Genomic DNA, 19,078 nt, shown 5'->3' with positions numbered 1-19,078 from the left:
TTCAAAAGCATGAACAGAGAGAGAGAGAGATCTACCTAATATCCCTTCCCCCCCACCCCCCGAAGAGCTGCCCGTTCCCAATACCTGGAGGATCCATTTCAATATAAAATATGAGCTCGGTGGAATAGGGCATGACCACTTCCCTCCAGTCCGCCTCGTCTCGCTCCATCCTCCACACCGTGTTGTACATGGCTTCTTCCCCCCCCCCGGGCAGCTGCGAGCGCGTCTTATGGGCAGCTTTTCATCGGCTCTCGGGCCGCCCTCGCCGGGGAAACGTCGAAGCGCGCTGCGGGCATCGAAGACAAACGAGCGACGGGCTCCTGAACTCCCGGGCGATTAAGGGAAGACTTTTTTTTTTTTTTTTTAATCTTCCGTGCGCGAGGGGCAAACAAAATCCTGCACAAACTTCTCGCGGCCTTTCTGTCACAGGCGCCCGGCTGCTAGTCCCGCTTCCTACACTCCCCGCTGGAGGTGGCCACTGGTTAATTCGTTAGCATTCGTTCGCTTATGTTTTATTCCAATTTTTTTCCTCCCCCCTGTCACTGAGATAAGCGCCAATTGCCGGCTCCGCTCACGTCTCCGGCCCAGGGCCCTTTAGCTTTCATTTTTAACTGCTTCTGGTGGGGGGAGGGGAAGGGGGAAGAACCGGCAAACTGCCGGCACCGGCCACGCCCCCCTCCCTCCCCGCGCGCGCCGACAAAGGCCCGAAACAAAGGAAGGGCGAAGGGGGGGGGGGGGGAGGACCAGAGTTGCACGAACTTCTACCCCTCGCGCCTGTCGCCTCGCCAAAGCCCCAGAAAAGCCGTCGTTTTACAGAGGACGAGAAGTCGCCGGCCGAAGGGAAACCGGTGACATCTGCCGCTAACTCAGCCGGCCGAAGTTCGCCCGCCGACTTCGCCCCCCCCCCCCCCCCCAACAGTCAGGCAAAAACGTGGTACGTTCCCGGGCTTGGCCGGGCGCCAGCAGGAGGGCAGTCAATGGCGTGTAGCACGCGAGCCAATAGCGACGGAGAAAGATGACTCCATGTCCCACCTCCCACACCCCTGTAGCCGACCTAGCCGTCGAGTCTGCGCACTTTGGGCTACTGCTGCTGTTTAGAATTGCTCTTTTTCTTTCTTTCTTTCTTCCCAAGCGCGAGACTTTTTACTGGATCTGCGCCTCCGCCAATCGGTGAGAGGGAAAAGCAGCATAGGCGTCACCGATTGGCTGAAACCAGTTACTAAGCGGGACAAAGAGAAAGAAAAGGGGGTGAAAATGATGCGCTTTGGGATGGGGGAGGATCAGTTATCTGACATAATTGGGGTGCGTATAGTCCGTACCTCATTTAATGTGCAGCATGCAAAAAAAAAAATCAAAAAAATCGGAGGTAGCCATTGTATAAATTAATAACGTGAAAAGTGCCTTCTTGGAGCAAAGGTAAATATGCAGCGAAAGGCAGGTAGAAGTTTTACCCGGGGGGGGGGAAGGGGGTTATTATATACAATGACAGAACAAAGTAATTCAGATATCAAATTATGTATAAGGTTTATATATATAAATGCATGTAGGTTGTTTTGGGGGTTTTTTAGTTGCGCATTTCTTTTCACTTTGAAAATGTCATCCTTTTTTTTATTTTCTCAAAAATGGCTTTTGAGGTATAGATTGAGGAAACCCTCCCTACAACAGCCATAAGGGAGGGAGGGAGAAGGAGGAAAGCAGAAACATAATCTCCAGCCTAGCCCAGTATCTTAATGATTCAGCATTGAATTAACCTGGGCATTAACTCTCTCTCTCTCTCTCTGGAACTTTTCTTCTGCTATTGGCCTTTCCTTTCTGTGGTTTGTTTTCAGTTGTTGTGTTCTCTGCTTAGGTCCTTAATTGGTAAAAGCAGTGTATTAGATCAATAAATAATAATTGCAATTTCTGAAATATACCTTTTTTATCTTCTTTCTACAGAGGCATTTGCTACTATAATCTTAAGTCCCCGCATGAGATTTTCACAATTACACTCCAGAATCATGAGGGTTTTCCCCCCCTTTCCCATGGAGGTAGTAACTACATTTCTCGGAAGACACTTTATTGACTATAGCTCCCTTTTATAAAGCTATGGATGCTCTGATGCCCATTCAGTGCCTTTGGGCATCAGAGCATTTACCACATCAAACTGTGCTGCCAACTTTAATAAAATAGGGGGTATGATAGCTAATCAGTGATATGCTACCAGTTTGTTTTATCTAGGGACTCTGACACGCTTCATTCTCTTTTCATATCTATCATCCTTATTTATTTATTTTTTTTAAAGTTTCAAATTTACTCGATTTTCTGCCAAAACAGCTTCACATTTATTGCTGTTGAATAATTCCAGCCCAAGCACAAAAATAATACTAGACACCAAGAACAGAAAAATAACATTTAAACACGTATAAATTGTACACAGACTTCTCCAGCAAGGCTGCTGCAAAGGAATTTGGCATCCTAGGTGAATGTTCAGCCTTCTGTCTTCCTCCTCCTCAGTTAATATTGAAACCCTCTACAGCCTCCCCCCTCCCCAAAAGAGATTTTGATAATTAAGCTCAACAATCTTGATCACCTCAGAAAGATCTTGTGAAACTATGGGCTCCTTTTAAATGCATCTTTATTTTCCTTAAAAATTGTAGTTTACCCCCTCTTCACTTATGTATCACTAATTATTTGTGTACATACATTGTAGGTTTACTTGTACAAATTGTTTTTATTTTGTCTCCCCAAAATTTTTTATTGTCATACGCATTGAAATTATTGCGTGAATAACAAACTTTTAATAAACTTGAAACTTTTACTAAGGTGCGCTAGCATTTTTAGCGCACGCACAAAATTACCACCCGCTATACCGCGCGGTATGCTTCTAGAATAACAACAGCTCAATGCTGGCGTTAAGGTCTAGCAATTTAGCGCACGCTATTCCGTGCGTTAAGGCCCTAATGCACCTTTGTAAAAGGAGCCCTATAGAACTGGTTATCATACTTTTACATATTAAGCTCTTATTGTGCTGACTAAATCTCATTATACAGCTACAGCTTACTGTACAGTGTTCTCAGGTTTTTATGCTAAAAGCAAGGACTCCTCTTGAGTTATATTCATTCCATGTTAAGTGGTCTAATTTTAGAAAAGTGCCCCACCTCACCATCATGAAGTTTGATGAAATTTTGTATGCTGAATCTTACATGACTCAAACAAACTCTAATAAAGTTTAAGATCCACCAGTGGAATATTTGTGGAGATAAGCTCTTTGTTTGATACCATACCATGACCATATCCCTGCAAAAATTTGGCAAATTTGAGTCAAAATATTTCCTTGGCCATTGAAGCTAAACAAATGAAACTTGGCAATCTTATACAACCTTTTATGATTTATTCAATGGAACTAATGCGGATTTTCATTTTTTGAAACCGATGTATGTAAAAAGCCTCAAAGTAGGCCTAAAAAATGAACAATGCGAACAAATTTCAAAGTTTAGCCTTCTGTGGCTCTTCTAATAATGAAACTAACCCCGTAAAATTTTGTCTGTCATTTTGTAGCATGACTTTGTTCCCAAATATACAATTTCAACTTATAAGCTAATCTCATTACTTTATAATTTCAATTTAAAGTTTTGTTTTTTCTAAAAATGACAAAAACTGGGTATTTTAACCAGCTTTTTTACAAAAAAGAATATTCTGGAAAAATTTTCAATCTAACTATTAGATAGAGCATGTTTCAGACCTCCAGAAAAAGTTGATTTTGTTTTTCAACCCAAGCAAACCGTGCCTGAAAATAAGGGTCAAAGGTCATTGAAGCTTCCATAGTAATTGCATACATTAACATCGAAATATGGTCAGCCCTTCAAGTTATAAACTGTTTTGCATTTTTTATGAGGAAAATATTTGATTGCGTTGGTCCATGGTGGCATTGCCACTACTAGTTCAAGAGTTTTGAACCAGCAACCTCATCGTCATAGAGGTCATGCCTGACATCTGTGCAATACCAGCCACAGGTGGGTCTTTTAGTTTAGGTTCTCAGGTGGTCTTTTTTTTTTTTTTTTAAATATAAAAAAGGAGAGGCTCTTTTTTTTCTATCTCAACTGGGTACCACTTCACCAAATTGGCCTAGTAGTATTCTTCCAAAATGAGTCCAGGAGCTGCATGGTTGACTTGCCACCATCAACTGGAGACATGAATACTGAACAGCTGATGCTGCACCTTATATCAAGCTGCTTGTGTAAATAAATATCACAAGTTTGCCAGTAATGAGATGTATGCAGTTTACAAATAATAACACATGACCCTGTATTTTTTAGCATTAAAACTTAGCTGCCAGATACTCCAACAGGAACACCTCAGAGATTATGAAAAGATGACTGCCTTCTTTAGCAGCAGGAGCAATTCTGCCAGTACTCTCTTGGCACTGAAATGGCTGCTGAGACTTCCAGCAGCAGTCTTGCAAGGCTCAGTGAGTACTGTGAGGGATAGATAAGTTTTATAACTCCTGAAGCAGCCCATTAGGGCGAAACTTAGCTAAGTCGGGCTTTATGTTTTTTACCCCTCCAATAACTGTTGTTTATTAAAGGTGTTGGATCAACTTCTGTGACTTGGTCTGCCATTTGTTTCTTGCCCATTTAATAATTTCCAGGCTGCACCTCCAAAATCAGTTTCTTAATTGTTTAAAGTTGATTGGTTGTGAGTAAGTCGAAAGTAAAATTACTTACCTGTAGCAGATGTTCTCTAAGGACAGCTATCCTTGAAACCCTTGTACCTCCACTAGGAGTTAAATTCTTTTCTAGTTATTTTATGTTACTGAGGGTCCCGTTGTCACACGTCAGACAGGAATGGAAATTGCGCATGTGTGGTGGGGCTGCTGCCAAAAGCATCTAAAGCTATAAATCCTGGGTAACGTTCACATCGGGCTCAATCAGGATAACGTTACCCAGATAAGGATGCCTGTCCTGCTGTCCTGGGAGAACACCTGCTACAGGTAAATAACTGCTATATTATCACACTACTCTTGCACAAACACACTATATTCATTCAGCTCCATCTCGTTATCATACTGTTTCTTTTCACATATGTATTTTATGCACTTACCCCTGAATTCTATAAAACGCGCTAAAATTGCTTGTGCAGATTGTTTGTGCGCCTAATATACACATGAAGTTTAATTGAATAATGAGCCAATTAGCACCAGTAATTTGGATCTTAAGCAATTATTGGTGCTAACTGGATTTAATAAAAAGTAACACATAAATTTAGGCATGGGTCCAAAAAGAGTGTGCAGAAATGGGAGGGCCATGGGCAGGCAGGTCAGGGGCATTCCTGCAAGTAATGTGCGTAATTATAGAATAAGGGGGGGGACCTGCACCCAATTGAGGTACCAGGATTTGCATCACATTGGCTGCGTCTAAAGTTAGGTGTGGTGCCAACTGCTGTTCTGTAAATGGTGCTGTAAGCACCATTCATAGAATAGTGTCCAGGGCTTTTTTGGTGCTGATTTTTTTCTTTTTAGGCACCATGTACACAGAATCTAGTCTTTAGTGCATGCTTAGTATTATACTGCTCCATTATATACATTTAGGGCATGTTTGTTATCATACTGCTTCACTGCACTCCTCTGTTTCATGTAATGACGCTTGTTATAATGCTGCTCCATTGCCTGGTTACAGACACATTCCCTGCAGTCTCTTCTATGGCTTTTCCCAGATGGGAATGATGTCATTCAAGATGTGCTCCAGAGAAAAATGCTTGATCTGCTTAGTGGCTTTTGATATCCTAACAGAAAAAGAGTGGACAAGCTTTTTAACTTTTCAAAGTACAAAGGCTCACAAAATCCTCAACAAGAAACAAAAGCTGTGGTGGATGATCAGATCCATACTCAAGACCAGAAAGCCGAGTGGCCATGAAACCTCTCAGCAGCTGCCAACAGAGCTATCCCTCACAGTGGCGTACCTAGCATGTGTGACACTTGGGGCCCATCATTTTTTGGCACCCCCCCATCTGTACGAAAAACATGATTTTTAGTAACAAGCCACACGTCACACATGAGTACCTAGGAAAAGGCAGCATCTTACATACTGCAGTGAGAAGTACAACAGCAATACACCCATTGTAAAACTGAAGCCAGACTAGTACAGATCAATCCTGCAGTCAATCCTAACAGAAAACTATGTCTTTCGAACACACAGAACACAGAAAACACCTTCGCCTAGTATGGAATGTCATCACAAACTTACCCCTCCCCCTTTTACAAAACTGTAGTGTGGATTTTAATCACGGTGGTAACAGCTCTGACGCTCATAGAATTCTGAGCATCAGAGCTGCTACCACCACGGCTAACGCTAAAATACGCTCCACAGTTTTGTAAAAGGGGGATAAAATAGAAATACATAGACAAAGGTTAAATTGAACCAGCAAGAAGCTGGACTCTGCATACAATGCAACACCACAGAAACAATGACACAGGTCTCCTAAAGCAATAAATAAATAGAAAATTTTTGTTCTACCTTTGTCTTCTCTGGTTTCTGCTTTCCTCATCTTCTTGTTACTCTCTTCCTTCCATCCACTGTCCCTCTTCTCTCTGCATCTTCCATTTGCTCTGTTACTGTGCCTCTCCCTTTCTCCCTCCTTCCAAATTGGTCTGGCACCCATCTTTTTCCCTCCGCTCCTCCCATAGTCTGGCATCTCTGTCTTCTTCCATGCCAGCGTCTTCTCCCAACTCTCTCTTCCCCATTTCCCTTCAGCGTCTTCTCCCCACTCTCTCTTCCCCATTTCCCTTCAGCGTCTTCTCCCCACTCTCTCTTCCCCATTTTCCTGCAGCATCTTCTCCCAACTCTTTGTTCCTCATTTCCCTTAAGCATCTTCTCCCCACTCTCTGTTCCCCATTTCCATTCAGCATCTTCTTCCCACTCTGTCTTCCCCATGTGCTTTCAGCGTACTTCTCTCCCCTCTGTCTTCCCCATGTGCTTTCAGCGTCCTTCTCCCCCCTCTGTTTTACCCCGTTTTCCTCTCCACCCCACCTTTTCTTTCTTTCTCCCTCCCTGCCCCTTACCTTCGTGGCGCTTTCTCCCCCCCCCCCCCCGGCCCGGACAACAGGCCCGGTCTGGCAAACCTCCCTGCCCTGTGGCCGGCGATGTCTAAACTGCCTTCTTACAGCAGCCTTCTTACAGCGTTGTAGTTGCATATGGCTGCTGTAAAGGTTGTCTCTGCAGAGATGACCTTTACGGCAGAAACACGCAACTTCAATGCTCTAGCTCAGGGATGCCCACACTTTTTGGGCTTGCGAGCTACATTTAAAATGACCAAGTCAAAATGATCTATCAACAATAAAATTTAAAAAAAAAAACCACAAAGTACACTGTACGCTGAGAAAATGTTAATTATCATTCCTATTCTGGGGTTTTTTCAAAGAGGTCAAGGCAGATGACTCTATGCACTGTCACCTCAGTAACAACCATAAAAAAATAGACAAATACCCCCCTCCCTTTTTACTAAAGCACAATAGCAGTTTTTAGCGCAGGGAGCTGCTCTGAATGCCCAGGGCTGCTCTCGACGCTCATAGGCTCCCTGTGCTAAAAACCGCTATTGTGGTTTAGTAAAAGGGGGGACATAGTGCAAAATAAAGAGAGCAGATATAAATTCAGACACATTTTGATAACTAAATTTAAAATAAAATCATTTTTTCTACCTTGTTGTCTGGTGATTTAATGAGTCTCTGGTTGCACTTTCTTCTTCTGACTGCATCCAATCTTTCTTCCCCCCTTTCCTTCCTCCCTCCCGTGGTCTGGCATCTCTATCAGCCCCTTCCCTTGCTTCCCTTGGATGTCTGGCATCTTTTCTCCCCATCCCTGTGTTCCAGCATCTCTCTTACCCTCCCCATGCTATTTCTCCCCCCCCCCCCCCGGCAGGATCCGGTGCTTGCTCATTGTTCTTCCCAGCAGCACTGCTGCAACTCTTCGGGCCACCGGCAGCATGAATGAAGTAAACATGTTGCCTTCAGTGACCCAGTTCTGGCCTCCTTTTTATTTTTTCACACACCTTCTAAAGCCGCCGCCACCCCAAGCTCGTCTTCCCTGCGTCGGGCCGACCAGCCTTCCTCTCCCTGACGTCAATTCTGCCGTCGGAGAGGAAGTTCCGCCCAGCTAGGCAGCGATTGGCTGGCCCAAACTTCCTTTCCGACGGCAGAATTGACGTCGGGGAGAGGCAGGTTGATCGGCCCGGTAGAGTTTTCTGGACCTGGCCGGCTGTGCACTCCCCCCCTAAGGCTGCACCCAGGGCGAACTGATCCCTCATAGCCTTTAGCATGAGCTAGCTCCTAAACTTGTGCTTCCCAACCTTTTGAAGCTGAAGGAAGGGATACCAACATTAATAAAAATGCCCTGTGGAAACTACCTCAAAGCAGTATGACTATGGAAGACTCATATGGCCACAACAAGGGTACCAGTCTCTTCCAATTAAAAGAAAAAAAAGAGGGGGCAGAATAGACAAGATCATTAGGTGCTCTGAAAGAGCCTTCAGCCTTAACAACTCATCAGTTTCAAGTCTCTACATCCTGTTCTCACATCCCTGAGAGATATTGATAATTAAAATGTAATACCTCTCCAAGAACAATCCAGTAAAATGCATAATTGCACATCAGACTTTCAAATATAAAACTGTTGCCTATACATAGGGCAATTCCTGAAAGCCATTTACTGGGATAAATTGGCTAATTGAAATTTGTCCCTCTCTGCATTGATGGTTCATTGAGTTTGTTTGCTTTGGCAGAAGCTGCTACCCTAGGTGCCTGCCTATTCCACCTAAAGGTTAAGCTGGTCCTGTAGCATAAACATACATGAACAACAGTGAACCAGCTGGAGAAGTGCTGGTGCGAGCAGCTGGCCTCAGTTAGTTACTTTGGCTACTGTATATGGCTAAGCACTCCTCAAGTATGGGAGACAAACATGAAACTTCTCTGATAACTCAATATACACTTAATCACAGATTTAATATATCAATATTACACTATATGCAATCCACTTTTTATAACTGATGTGCTCAGACCCACAACCATGTGTGTTTGAAGTGAAGTACAGTAGCACGGGTTGCCCAGTGTTCCCGCTAAGGTGCGCTGGCCTGCGCGCACGCACAAAATATTACATCGCAGCGCAAAGTTTCTCTTCACAGCGCACACACGCGTCGCAAAGGTAAGGGGAGGTAAGGTAAGGGGACGCATTGGGGGGATTGCACTTCCCCACAATTGCCATGCTTCGGTTCCTCTTCTTCCTTCCTTCCTCCCCCCCCCCCCCCGCGGGACCCTGCGGCACCATCAACTCTTACTCCCTCTAATGTCGGCCCTGCAGCTCCAGACTTCCTCGCACCTTCTCCCCTCCCCCTTTGGATCGCTATTATTTTAAATGTTATAGCCGCGGAGCTGTATCCATCAGTGGAGATGTCTAACCTCGGCCTGCCCCGGAACTCTTACTGCAACAGTGACTTCCTGTTCCTGCCTAGACGGGCGGCTGCTGCAGTAAGAGTTCCGGGGCAGGCCGAGGTTAGACATCTCCACTGATGGATACAGCTCCGCGGCTATAACATTTAAAATAATAGCGATCCAAAGGGGGAGGGGAGAAGGTGCGAGGAAGTCTGGAGCTGCAGGGCCGACATTAGAGGGAGTAAGAGTTGATGGTGCCGCAGGGTCCCGCGGGGGGGGGGGAGGAAGGAAGGAAGAAGAGGAACCGAAGCATGGCAATTGTGGGGAAGTGCAGAGCTGCAGGGAAGAGTGTTGCGGTACCCAGCTGGAGGGAGAAGGAAGATGAGGGAGGGAATTAAAGGAGATGCCAGGGCTTGGAGCATAGGAGGAAGGTATGCCAGTCTAAGGGAAAAGGAAGGGGGAGATGTGAGAGCATGGAGGGGGAACGAAAGATGGAAGAAAAGGAAAGGAGAGAGATGCCAGAGAATCAGGGAAGGGGAGAGACCAGACTATGAGGAGAGGTGTGGGAGAGGGAAGGCGAGGAGAGAGATGCCAGACCAATGGGGTGAAAGGAGAGATGGAAGGGGGAGGCATACAGTTTCTGGAAGGGGCATAGAAGGAGAGAAGATGCCATATAGGGGAAGAGAGACGGCAGACAGTGAATGGAAGGAAGAGAGTTACAAGAAGATGAGGAAAGGAGAAACCACAGAAGACAAAGGTAGAAAAAAATTTCTATTTATTTATTGCTTTAGGAGACATGTGTCACTGTTTCTGTGAAGCATTGTATGCAGAGTCCAGCTTCTTGCTGGTTCAATTTAACCTTTGTCTATGTATTTTTATTTTATCCCCCCTTTTACAAAACTGTGAAGCGTTTTTAGCACCAGCCTTGGTGGTAGCAGCTCTGATGCTCAGAATTTTATGAGCATCAGAGCTGTTACCTCCGTAGCTAAAATCCACACTACAGTTTTGTAAAAGAGGGAGGGGTTAGTTTGTGATTACATATTCCTTACTAGGCGAAGGTGTTTTCTGTGTTCTGTGTGTTCGAAAGACATGGTTTTCTGTTAGGATTGACGGTGTAGGATTGATCTGTGCTGGTCTGGCTTGTTTAGTTTTACAATGGGTGTATTGATGTACTGCTCACTGCAATATGTAAGATGCTGCCTTTTCCTAGGTACTCATGTGTGACGTGTGGTTTGTTACTAAAAATCATGTTTTTCTTACAGATGGGGGGGGGGGTGCCAAAAAATGATGGGCCCCGGATGTTACATATGCTAGGTACGCCACTGTATGTAAAGATACCAGAAAGCTGGCGTAGCAAAAACTTCTAAGTTTTGAGTATTTAACCCTCCCACAATCTCACGGGCACTCGTTTCAAGTTTATTGAGATTTTGATTTAAACGCAATATCAAATATTTTCAATGCGTATAACAAAAATAAATTTGGGGAAATAAATAAAACCATTTGAACCAGTGTTCCCGCTAAGCTGCGCTGGCGTGCGCTGGCGCACAAAATATTACATCACAGCGCACACGTTTCTCGTCACAGCGCACGATCGGAAGATGCGTACGGCAGATGGCAGGGCGGCGAGAGGAGAATCGGGCGAGTTGGCTCATAACTTGCTGGCGCCCGATATTTTTGGCTCACGGTGAAAAAAGTTTGCTCACAACACCCGCCCGCTTAGAGGGAACACTGGTTGCCACCAGTACCATCATTGCACTATCGGGTCCCACTGCCTCATTCAAAATCTACTTCAATTAGATAGAAATACTTATTATTAACTTGGACTTATCTTTTTTTCTTTTTGTCTCGCAATAACCTTAGAGGCAGGTGCTCTGCTGGTGTCCCGCACAGCAGTATAATATGTGCTCCCAAAACTGCTATCTCCAAATCAGCCCCCCCCAACTCGAGTTTCGCAACCTTAAAGCTTCCTCAGGAGGGGATGCTAAAAATAAGAAGATATCAGTCATGCATCCACTCGCACTCCTAAAATAAAACTAAAATTTCTAAAAAGTTGTTTTACATTGATAAGAGTTCTCTAATTCTAACAAACTAATACCTTGCTAGTGGCTTCCTGGCATGAATGAACTCACAGACCAGCGTCTGCTTGATGATGTACTTCCACTGCACGTATAACTACTGCACGTACTTCCACTGCAAATACGGCATTTAAATCCCCCTCCCCCCATTCCTATAAGGGACCAAAAGCAGGAGAGCTGGACCCGCCTAGATGTGGAACCACTCAATTTCAGCGTTTAACCCTGTTGGGCACAGGGTGTGCCAATAAAAAATAAACTTTTGCTCCTGTGTCAGCAAATAGTGAGATACATCACCCGATAAATACTGCCTGCAACAGGCCAGTATAAGTCAACTCCTCCATAATGTGCCCCTTAGCCTGCCAGTGCTGCATCAGCGAGGCCAAATCTCTACCCTGTCGAATATTACTAAGGTATTCAGCAATAAGGGATTTTATTATTCTATGCTGAAATTGAGTGGTTCCACCTCTAGGTGGGTCTAGCTCTCCTCCAATGCTCTCTTGCTTTTGGTCCCTCATAGGAATGCGGGAGGGGGATTTAAATGCCGTAATTGCAGTGGTTGGGTACAAAGTAGGAAGTCATTGGGTAGACGCTGGTCTGTGAGTTTGTTCATGCCAAGAAGCCGCTAGCAAGGTATTAGTTTGTTAGAATTAGAGAACTCTATCAACATAAAAAAACTTTTTACAAATTCTGGGTTTTATTTTGGGAGTGCAAGTAGATGCATGACCAATATTTTCTTATTTTTAGTGTCCCCTCAAGTTGCAAAACTCGAGTCAGGGGGCCGACTTGGAGATAGCAGTTTTGGGAGCACATATTATATTGTATACCAGCAGAGCACCTAAGAAAAAAAAGATAAATACAAGTTAGTAATGAGTGTTTCTATCCAGTTGAAGTAGATTTTGCATGAGGCAGCGGGACCTGATGGTGCAGTAATGGTCCCAGTGGCAACCTGTGCTAGTGTATTTCACTTCAAACACACGTGGTTGTGGGTCTGAGCACATGGTTGTGGGTTTGAGGACACAAGTGGATTGCACATAGTGTAATATTGACATATTAAATCTGTGATTAAGTATATACTGTATATGGCTGCCAGAGATCTGCAGCTACAATTTCTAATGCTCTGAGTGAATCACATCTAATGCTCAGTGCACACTTTCTTCTCATTTAGCCTAAGGCGTGGTGGAGAGGAAAACGGTGACTGAGTTCAAAGAAGCGTGGGATGAACACAGAGGCTCTAGAATCAGAAAATAATATTAAATATTGAACCAACGCCAATACTGGGCAGACTTGCATGGTCTGCATATGGCCGTTTGGGGGAGGTTGGGCTGGAGAGGGCTTCAATGGCTGAGAGGGTATAGATAGGCTGGAGTAGGTTTTGACGGAAATTTCGGCAGATGGAACCCAAGCACAGTACTGGGTAGAGCTTTGGATTCTTGCCCAGAAATAGCTAAGAAGAATTTAAATTGAATCAGGTTGGGCAGACTGGATGGACCATTCGGGTCTTTATCTGTCATCATCTACTATGTTACTGTGTACAAACTGGGGCCCAGCTAGCCCTACCTTGCCTGCTGCCTGTTTATTCTAAAACTCTGGGGATCAAACTATAGCTAGTAAAGAGATGCATGCATGACTACACATTGGCATTGGTTGGCCTCCCAAAGGAATTGGTCGATCAGCTTCAAGCCATTCGATTGGCATTGCAGAAGTTGGAGACTAGTTTGGAGGGACAAGCAATCCGAGTCTTCTCGAATAAAGCTACTGCTGTGGCAGATGGCAATTGCCAGGGAGGCACTAAGAGAGCACAGCTGAGTCTGGAAGTCCACTTACTGTTCCAGTGGGTAGAGTTTCATCTTCAGGCTCTTTCAGCATCACAAGTGGGAGTGGACAATCTCCAGGCTGATTTCCTCAGCAGATAGACACTTGTCTGCAATGGATGCTGTCTGCTCTTCCAATCCATTGCTTGTCACTGGGGTCACCCAACGTTCGATCTGATGGCAATAGCAATAAATAAGATGTACTGCTTCTTCAGTTGAAGATCCGAGCATGAAAGTTCAGGTCTATACGCTTTGGTCCAGCCATGGCCAAAGAACGAGCTCTTGTTTGTGTTTCCTCTGTGACCCATAATAGGGTGGATACTCCACAGGATTGTGAACCATCTGGGGAAACTCATTCTCATGGCATCAGATTGGTCACACAGACTATGGTATGCAGATCTAGTGTGTCTTCAGAGGGGCACAGGTTTCAGACTGCTGGACCTTCTTTCTCAGAGGCCAGTGGTCATAGAAGATCCCAATCTCTTTGCTCTTACAGCATGACTCTTGCGCGTACAGCATTAGTGCATAAAGAATACTTAGAATTAGTGATTGCTAGTCTTTTCAGAGCCAAAAAGCCTAAGGTGGTCTCTGTTTATGCTAAGGCATGGGAAACATGTGTCTCACTTCCAGCTCACCACACAATTGTTTCCCACGTACTCACCTTTATAGGACCCCCAGAGACCACTGAAGAAGACTTTTTGTCGAAACGCGGACTGTATTGGGTCCTGTATCCCTAGCGGACTAGGTCCTTTAAGGCTCTTATGTGGATGATTTACTTTTATGTGGATGATTTTAGTGTACCTTTGGAACTTTGATACTTTCAAATAAAGTCCATTTAGGAACATCGTCACTCCACAGAGTTTTTTTGGTTTTCTTTGCAAGGCCTCAATCAGACTCCACACAAGCTGCTTAAGGAAGTGTCCTTGATTGATCTTACAATCAACATGGTTTTTCTCGTGGCCATTGCATCAGTGCGAAGAGTCTTAGAACTACAGGCACTTTCATGCAGAGAGCCCTTCCTCAAGATCAAAGAGGCCAGAGTTTCTATGCGCACAGTTCCATCCTTGTTGCCAAAGGTTGTTTCGGTCTTCCATGTCAATCAGGAAGTAAGATTGCCAGCATTCCAATCCACAGGATCAACGAAGAAGGACCAGATTATGAAAATGTTGGATGTGAAGAGAGTCCTTTTACGATATCTTGAGGTTACTAATGAGTTCTGACTGATCATCTTTTTGTGCTCACCAGTCAGGCTCGAAGCGGCATCCAATGTCCAAAGCCAAGATTTCCAAATGGATACACAGGGTCATTTGGTAGCATATATTACTTGTGGAAAACAGTCTGGAGCCGCATTCAACTAGAAGTGTGGCTTCTTTGTGGGCAGAAGCTCAGGCAGTTTCACCTGAGGAGATTTTTAGGGCAACAACCTGGTCCACTGTATATACATTTTCCAAATTTTACAGAGTGGATGTGGTGGCAAGTGAGGATTCCGCCTTTGGGTCTTCAGTGTTATGAGCTGACGCAGAGATCCCATCCTAAATTTCTGGGACTGCTTTTGTATGTCCTGTCCATCCAGAATGACATACCTATTGCACTAGAAAAAGAGATTAGGTTCTTACCTTGCTAATATCTTTTCTAGTAGATAGGTGTGCCATTCTGGAGCCCCACTCTGACAGTTATCTCCTGCATCTGCTTACTGTCTCAGTCAGAAAGTTTGAGTCCAAACTGATATTGTGGATGTCAGTTAGACCTTAAGGGTATGAAGAATAATCTATTTCTATAACACATTGGGAGAATGTTTGAGCTTCTTAAATGTTTTTGATTGGTATGATTATTTCAATGTTTTGATTGTTCAAATGCAATGTTTTAACATGTTTGTTATATTTTCAGACCAGATCAGAATTGTAGTTCAGGGAGTTCCCCTGTACCCCTCCTTCGCATGTGTTTCTATATAGGGCTATTGCCTGCTTTGGTACAAACTGAAGGGGGCAGCAGAGCCCTCTAGTGAAGGAGGAGGTGTTAAAAAGCTGGAGTGGATTCCGCTGTGAAGGGGATGCTGGGGGTTTGGGAAGTTGTTTTGGGGGTTTGTTGGTAGTGGTTGGAGGGGGGGGGTTAGTTATGGAGGGAAGGTTATAGTTGTTATTGTGGTGGCATTCACTTGTTTTGATATAATTGAGAGCCTGGAAGATATCCACATGGTGGGGGGAAAGTTGTACTTTCAATAAGAAATTGGATGACTTGTGCTGAACCATGATGTTTCTTCTCTTTGTCACGTTGTGCAGTCATTAATAAAAACTTGAACTATAAAAATCTGGAGTGGATTCCTTCTGCATGGCTCGTGAGCATGGTGAGATTACTCCTCTGTCCAGATTGACACACCTATCTACTAGAAAAGATATTAGCAAATTGAGAACCTAATCTCTTTTTTGTGTACACTCGATTTCAACAGATCTGATGGAAGTCCAATGGCTATAATAGACTAGTTGTGAATCACTATGCTAAATAAGCAGGTCTCCAGTAGGGATGGTATGCTGAATGATAGGGCTGTCCATGCCTGCTCTCGAGCATTCTGCAGAAAATGTCAATCACAGCTTTTCAACTCCTCCTCCTCCCTAGACTCTGCTGTCCCCTTCAATTCTTCCTTATGCAGGCAAGCATGAAGGTGTTGTGCTGATCTGCGTCTTTTATTTCTTTATTATTTTGCTGTGTTTTATGGGGGGGGGTCCAGTTGTTCATGGTTTTTACGTGGCTCAAGCAACTGCTGTTCCTGCTTGGAGAGGAGCAGTCTGCAACTGGCAGGTGAATCCTTCAGGGACCTGTACAGCCAGCCTGGTGAAGATTTGCGGAGCTCAGATTTTCAGGCCCTCAGCACTTGCTCACTTCCTTGACTTGGTCAGAAGCTTGAGTACAGGCTGTTAACTATCAATAGCATTCCTCAAGTCGCTTATGGTACCCGCTTTGGTTTCGCACCCCCCCTTCACAACTCAGGGGTAGAGGCTCAGTCTAACTGAGGTCCAACTGGCAGCCCAAAGATCTCGGCATCTGAACTGCGGCTTGAGGCAGAAAATTCCTCCAGATCCAGCTACTTTTTCAGGGACCTGAAGTAGGCTGCAACACCATTTCCCCAGTACATGGTCATGAGTACAGGGCATGACAGCCTATGGGAAAATCAGGGGGGGGTCTAAAAAAACTGTTTTGACTGTTTCTGCAGTTAGGGCTTTGTTCCCCCTCCTCTAAAATCTTATTTTGTTGAGGTCTCACCAAAGTCTTATACAGAGGCATCAATACCTCCTTTTTCCTAATGGCCATACCTCTCCCTATGCAACCTAGCATCCTTCTAGCTTTCGCCGTCACCTTTTCAAGATCATCACATACAATCACACCCAAGTATCGCTCTTCCGATGTGCACATAAGTTCTTCATTTTAATTAATAATGGTCATAGTAATAAGATGGTTTTCACAGAGCCCTAAACTACTATGATCATCAGAAAGCATTGTGAAAAACCATCTAATATAATAAAACCCTAAGCCGCGCATACGCACTCCCACCTGCATGCTCCCATTTTCCGTGCGCTGTAGGGCACCGCAGGTAACATAAGAACATAAGAACATAAGCAGTGCCTCTGCCGGGTCAGACCATAGGTCCATCCTGCCCAGCAGTCCGCTCCCGCGGCGGCCCAAACAGATCACAACCTGTCTGAATCATCTGAAGGGGCTCCCCTGCCACCTTGGCCTCCCAATTTGGTCCTGCCTTCCCATCGAAGTCCCAGCCCTCCGGTCCTGCACATGCACGACCTGTTTGGTTTATACTCTATACCTGACAAACTTTCTATACTTTTGTTACATCCCAGCTCCTCCCTCAGTATCCCATGATCCCTTTATCCCTCAGGAATCCGTCCAATCCCTGTTTGAATCCTTGGACCGTACCCTGCCTGATCACTTCCTCCGGTAGCGCATTCCAAGTGTCCACGACCCTCTGGGTGAAAAAGAACTTCCTTGCATTTGTTCTGAACCTATCTCCCTTCAGTTTCTCAGAATGCCCCCTTGTATTTGCTGTCCCCTTCAGTCTGAAGAATCTGTCCCTATCCACCCTCTCTATGCCCCTCATGATCTTGAAGGTCTCTATCATATCTCCCCTGAGCCTCCTTTTTTCCAGAGAGAAGAGCCCCAGCCTATCCAGCCTTTCGGCGTATGAGCAGTGTTCCAGCCCTTTTACCATTTTCGTTGCTCTCCTTTGGACTCTCTCAAGTACCGCCATGTCCTTCTTGAGGTGCGGCGACCAGTACTGAACGCAGTATTCCAGATGCGGACGCACCATCGCTCGATACAATGGCATGATGACTTCCCGTGTTCTGGTTGTTATGCCCTTTTTTATGATGCCCAGCATCCTGTTGGCTTTTTTCGAGGCTGCCGCGCACTGTGCAGATGGCTTCAGTGATGCATCCACCAGCACACCCAAGTCTCTCTCGAGTCTGCTGTCTCCCATCAATACCCCCCCCAATTTGTAGCTGAACAACGGGTTCTTTTTCCCTATATGCATGACCTTGCATTTGTCCACGTTGAAGCGCATTTGCCATTTGTTTGCCCAGTCTTCCAGCTTGTCCAGGTCTCTTTGTAGGTCCTCACACTCCTCCCTGGTCCTAACTCTGCCGCACAGTTTGGTATCGTCTGCAAATTTTATAACCTCACACTTTGCCTCCTTTTCCAGGTCATTGATGAATATGTTAAAGAGTAACGGCCCCAGCACCGATCCCTGTGGCACACCGCTCGTGACTCCCCGCCAGTCAGAGTATTGACCCTTTACTCCAACCCTCTGCAGTCTACCCGACAACCAGTGCTCGATCCATCTGTGCACATCCCCTCCCACCCCGTGGTTCCAAAGCTTCTTAAGTAGCCTTTCATGTGGCACCTTGTCGAAAGCCTTCTGAAAATCGAGGTAGATGATGTCTATGGGCTCCCCTTTGTCCATGCGACTGCTTATTCCCTCAAAGAAGTACAGCAGGTTCGTTAGGCACGACCTCCCCTTACAGAATCCGTGCTGGCTTGTTCTCAGTAGGCCATTCCTCTCAATGTGCTCGCAAATGCCGTCCTTGATCATAGCTTCCACCATCTTCCCTATAATTGAAGTCAGGCTCACCGGCCTGTAGTTCCCGGGGTCACCCCTCGATCCCTTCTTGAAGATGGGTGTGACATTTGCCAATTTCCAGTCCTCTGGTACCTCACCCGTTTTCAAGGATAGGTTGCAAACATGTTGGATTGTGCCCGCTATTTCCTGTCTTAGTTCCTTCAGAACCCTTGGGTGGATCCCGTCCGGGCCCGGTGATTTGCCGGTAGGTAGGTAGGTAGGAGTGCACATGTGCGCGAATCTCTCTCTCTTCCCCCGAGGCGGCTGGCGGTGGCTGCAGGCTGCGGCAGCTATAGGCTGTGGTGGCTATCGACGGCTGCAGGCCGCGGTGGCTGTCGGCTGCCGAGCACGGAGCCACAAGCAGCGGGTGGCGGTCAGCCCGAGAAACCCCTGACCTACAGGCCGGGCCGAAGTTTCTTTTTAACTTAAAAGATGCCTATGGGGAGTTTTAATGGATAGCCAGTCAGTAAAAGTAGGAAGGAGATAGGAAGAAAGACACAGGGGCAGGGAGAGAGACAGAAAGACAGACAAAGGGGGCCAGGGAGGGAGAGAGACAGAAAGAAAGACAGCGGGAGGAAGAGAGACAGAAAGAAAAAGACAGGGGTAGGGAGAGAAACAGAAAGAAAGACAGACATATATTCTAGCACCAGCGGGAGGAAGGGAGACAGAAAGA

At 45.4% G+C, this 19,078-nt stretch overlaps 1 protein-coding gene across 2 annotated transcripts in view; it reads right to left on the bottom strand.

The window, feature by feature from the left end:
• LOC117346336 (phosphatidylinositol 3-kinase regulatory subunit gamma) overlaps positions 1-19,078 on the bottom strand; it is a 374,335-nt gene that overhangs the window by 78,529 nt on the left and 276,728 nt on the right. Inside the window, exon 1 of one of the 2 annotated variants that reach the window (XM_033915735.1) lies at positions 85-1,046. The exons of the other annotated variant lie outside the window; for it this stretch is intronic. Within the exon in view, the coding sequence (XP_033771626.1) occupies positions 85-190 (106 nt within the window). The 5' untranslated portion in view covers positions 191-1,046. Of the gene's footprint in view, positions 1-84; positions 1,047-19,078 lie in introns of those variants that run through there. 2 annotated transcript variants of the gene reach the window in all.

The sequence above is a fragment of the Geotrypetes seraphini genome, chromosome 12, assembly GCF_902459505.1.
Source record: "Geotrypetes seraphini chromosome 12, aGeoSer1.1, whole genome shotgun sequence".
NCBI classification, from domain to species: Eukaryota; Metazoa; Chordata; class Amphibia; order Gymnophiona; family Dermophiidae; genus Geotrypetes; species Geotrypetes seraphini.
The sequence above is the reverse complement of the archived record's forward strand: the minus strand, read 5'-3'. Positions and strand labels throughout refer to the sequence as shown.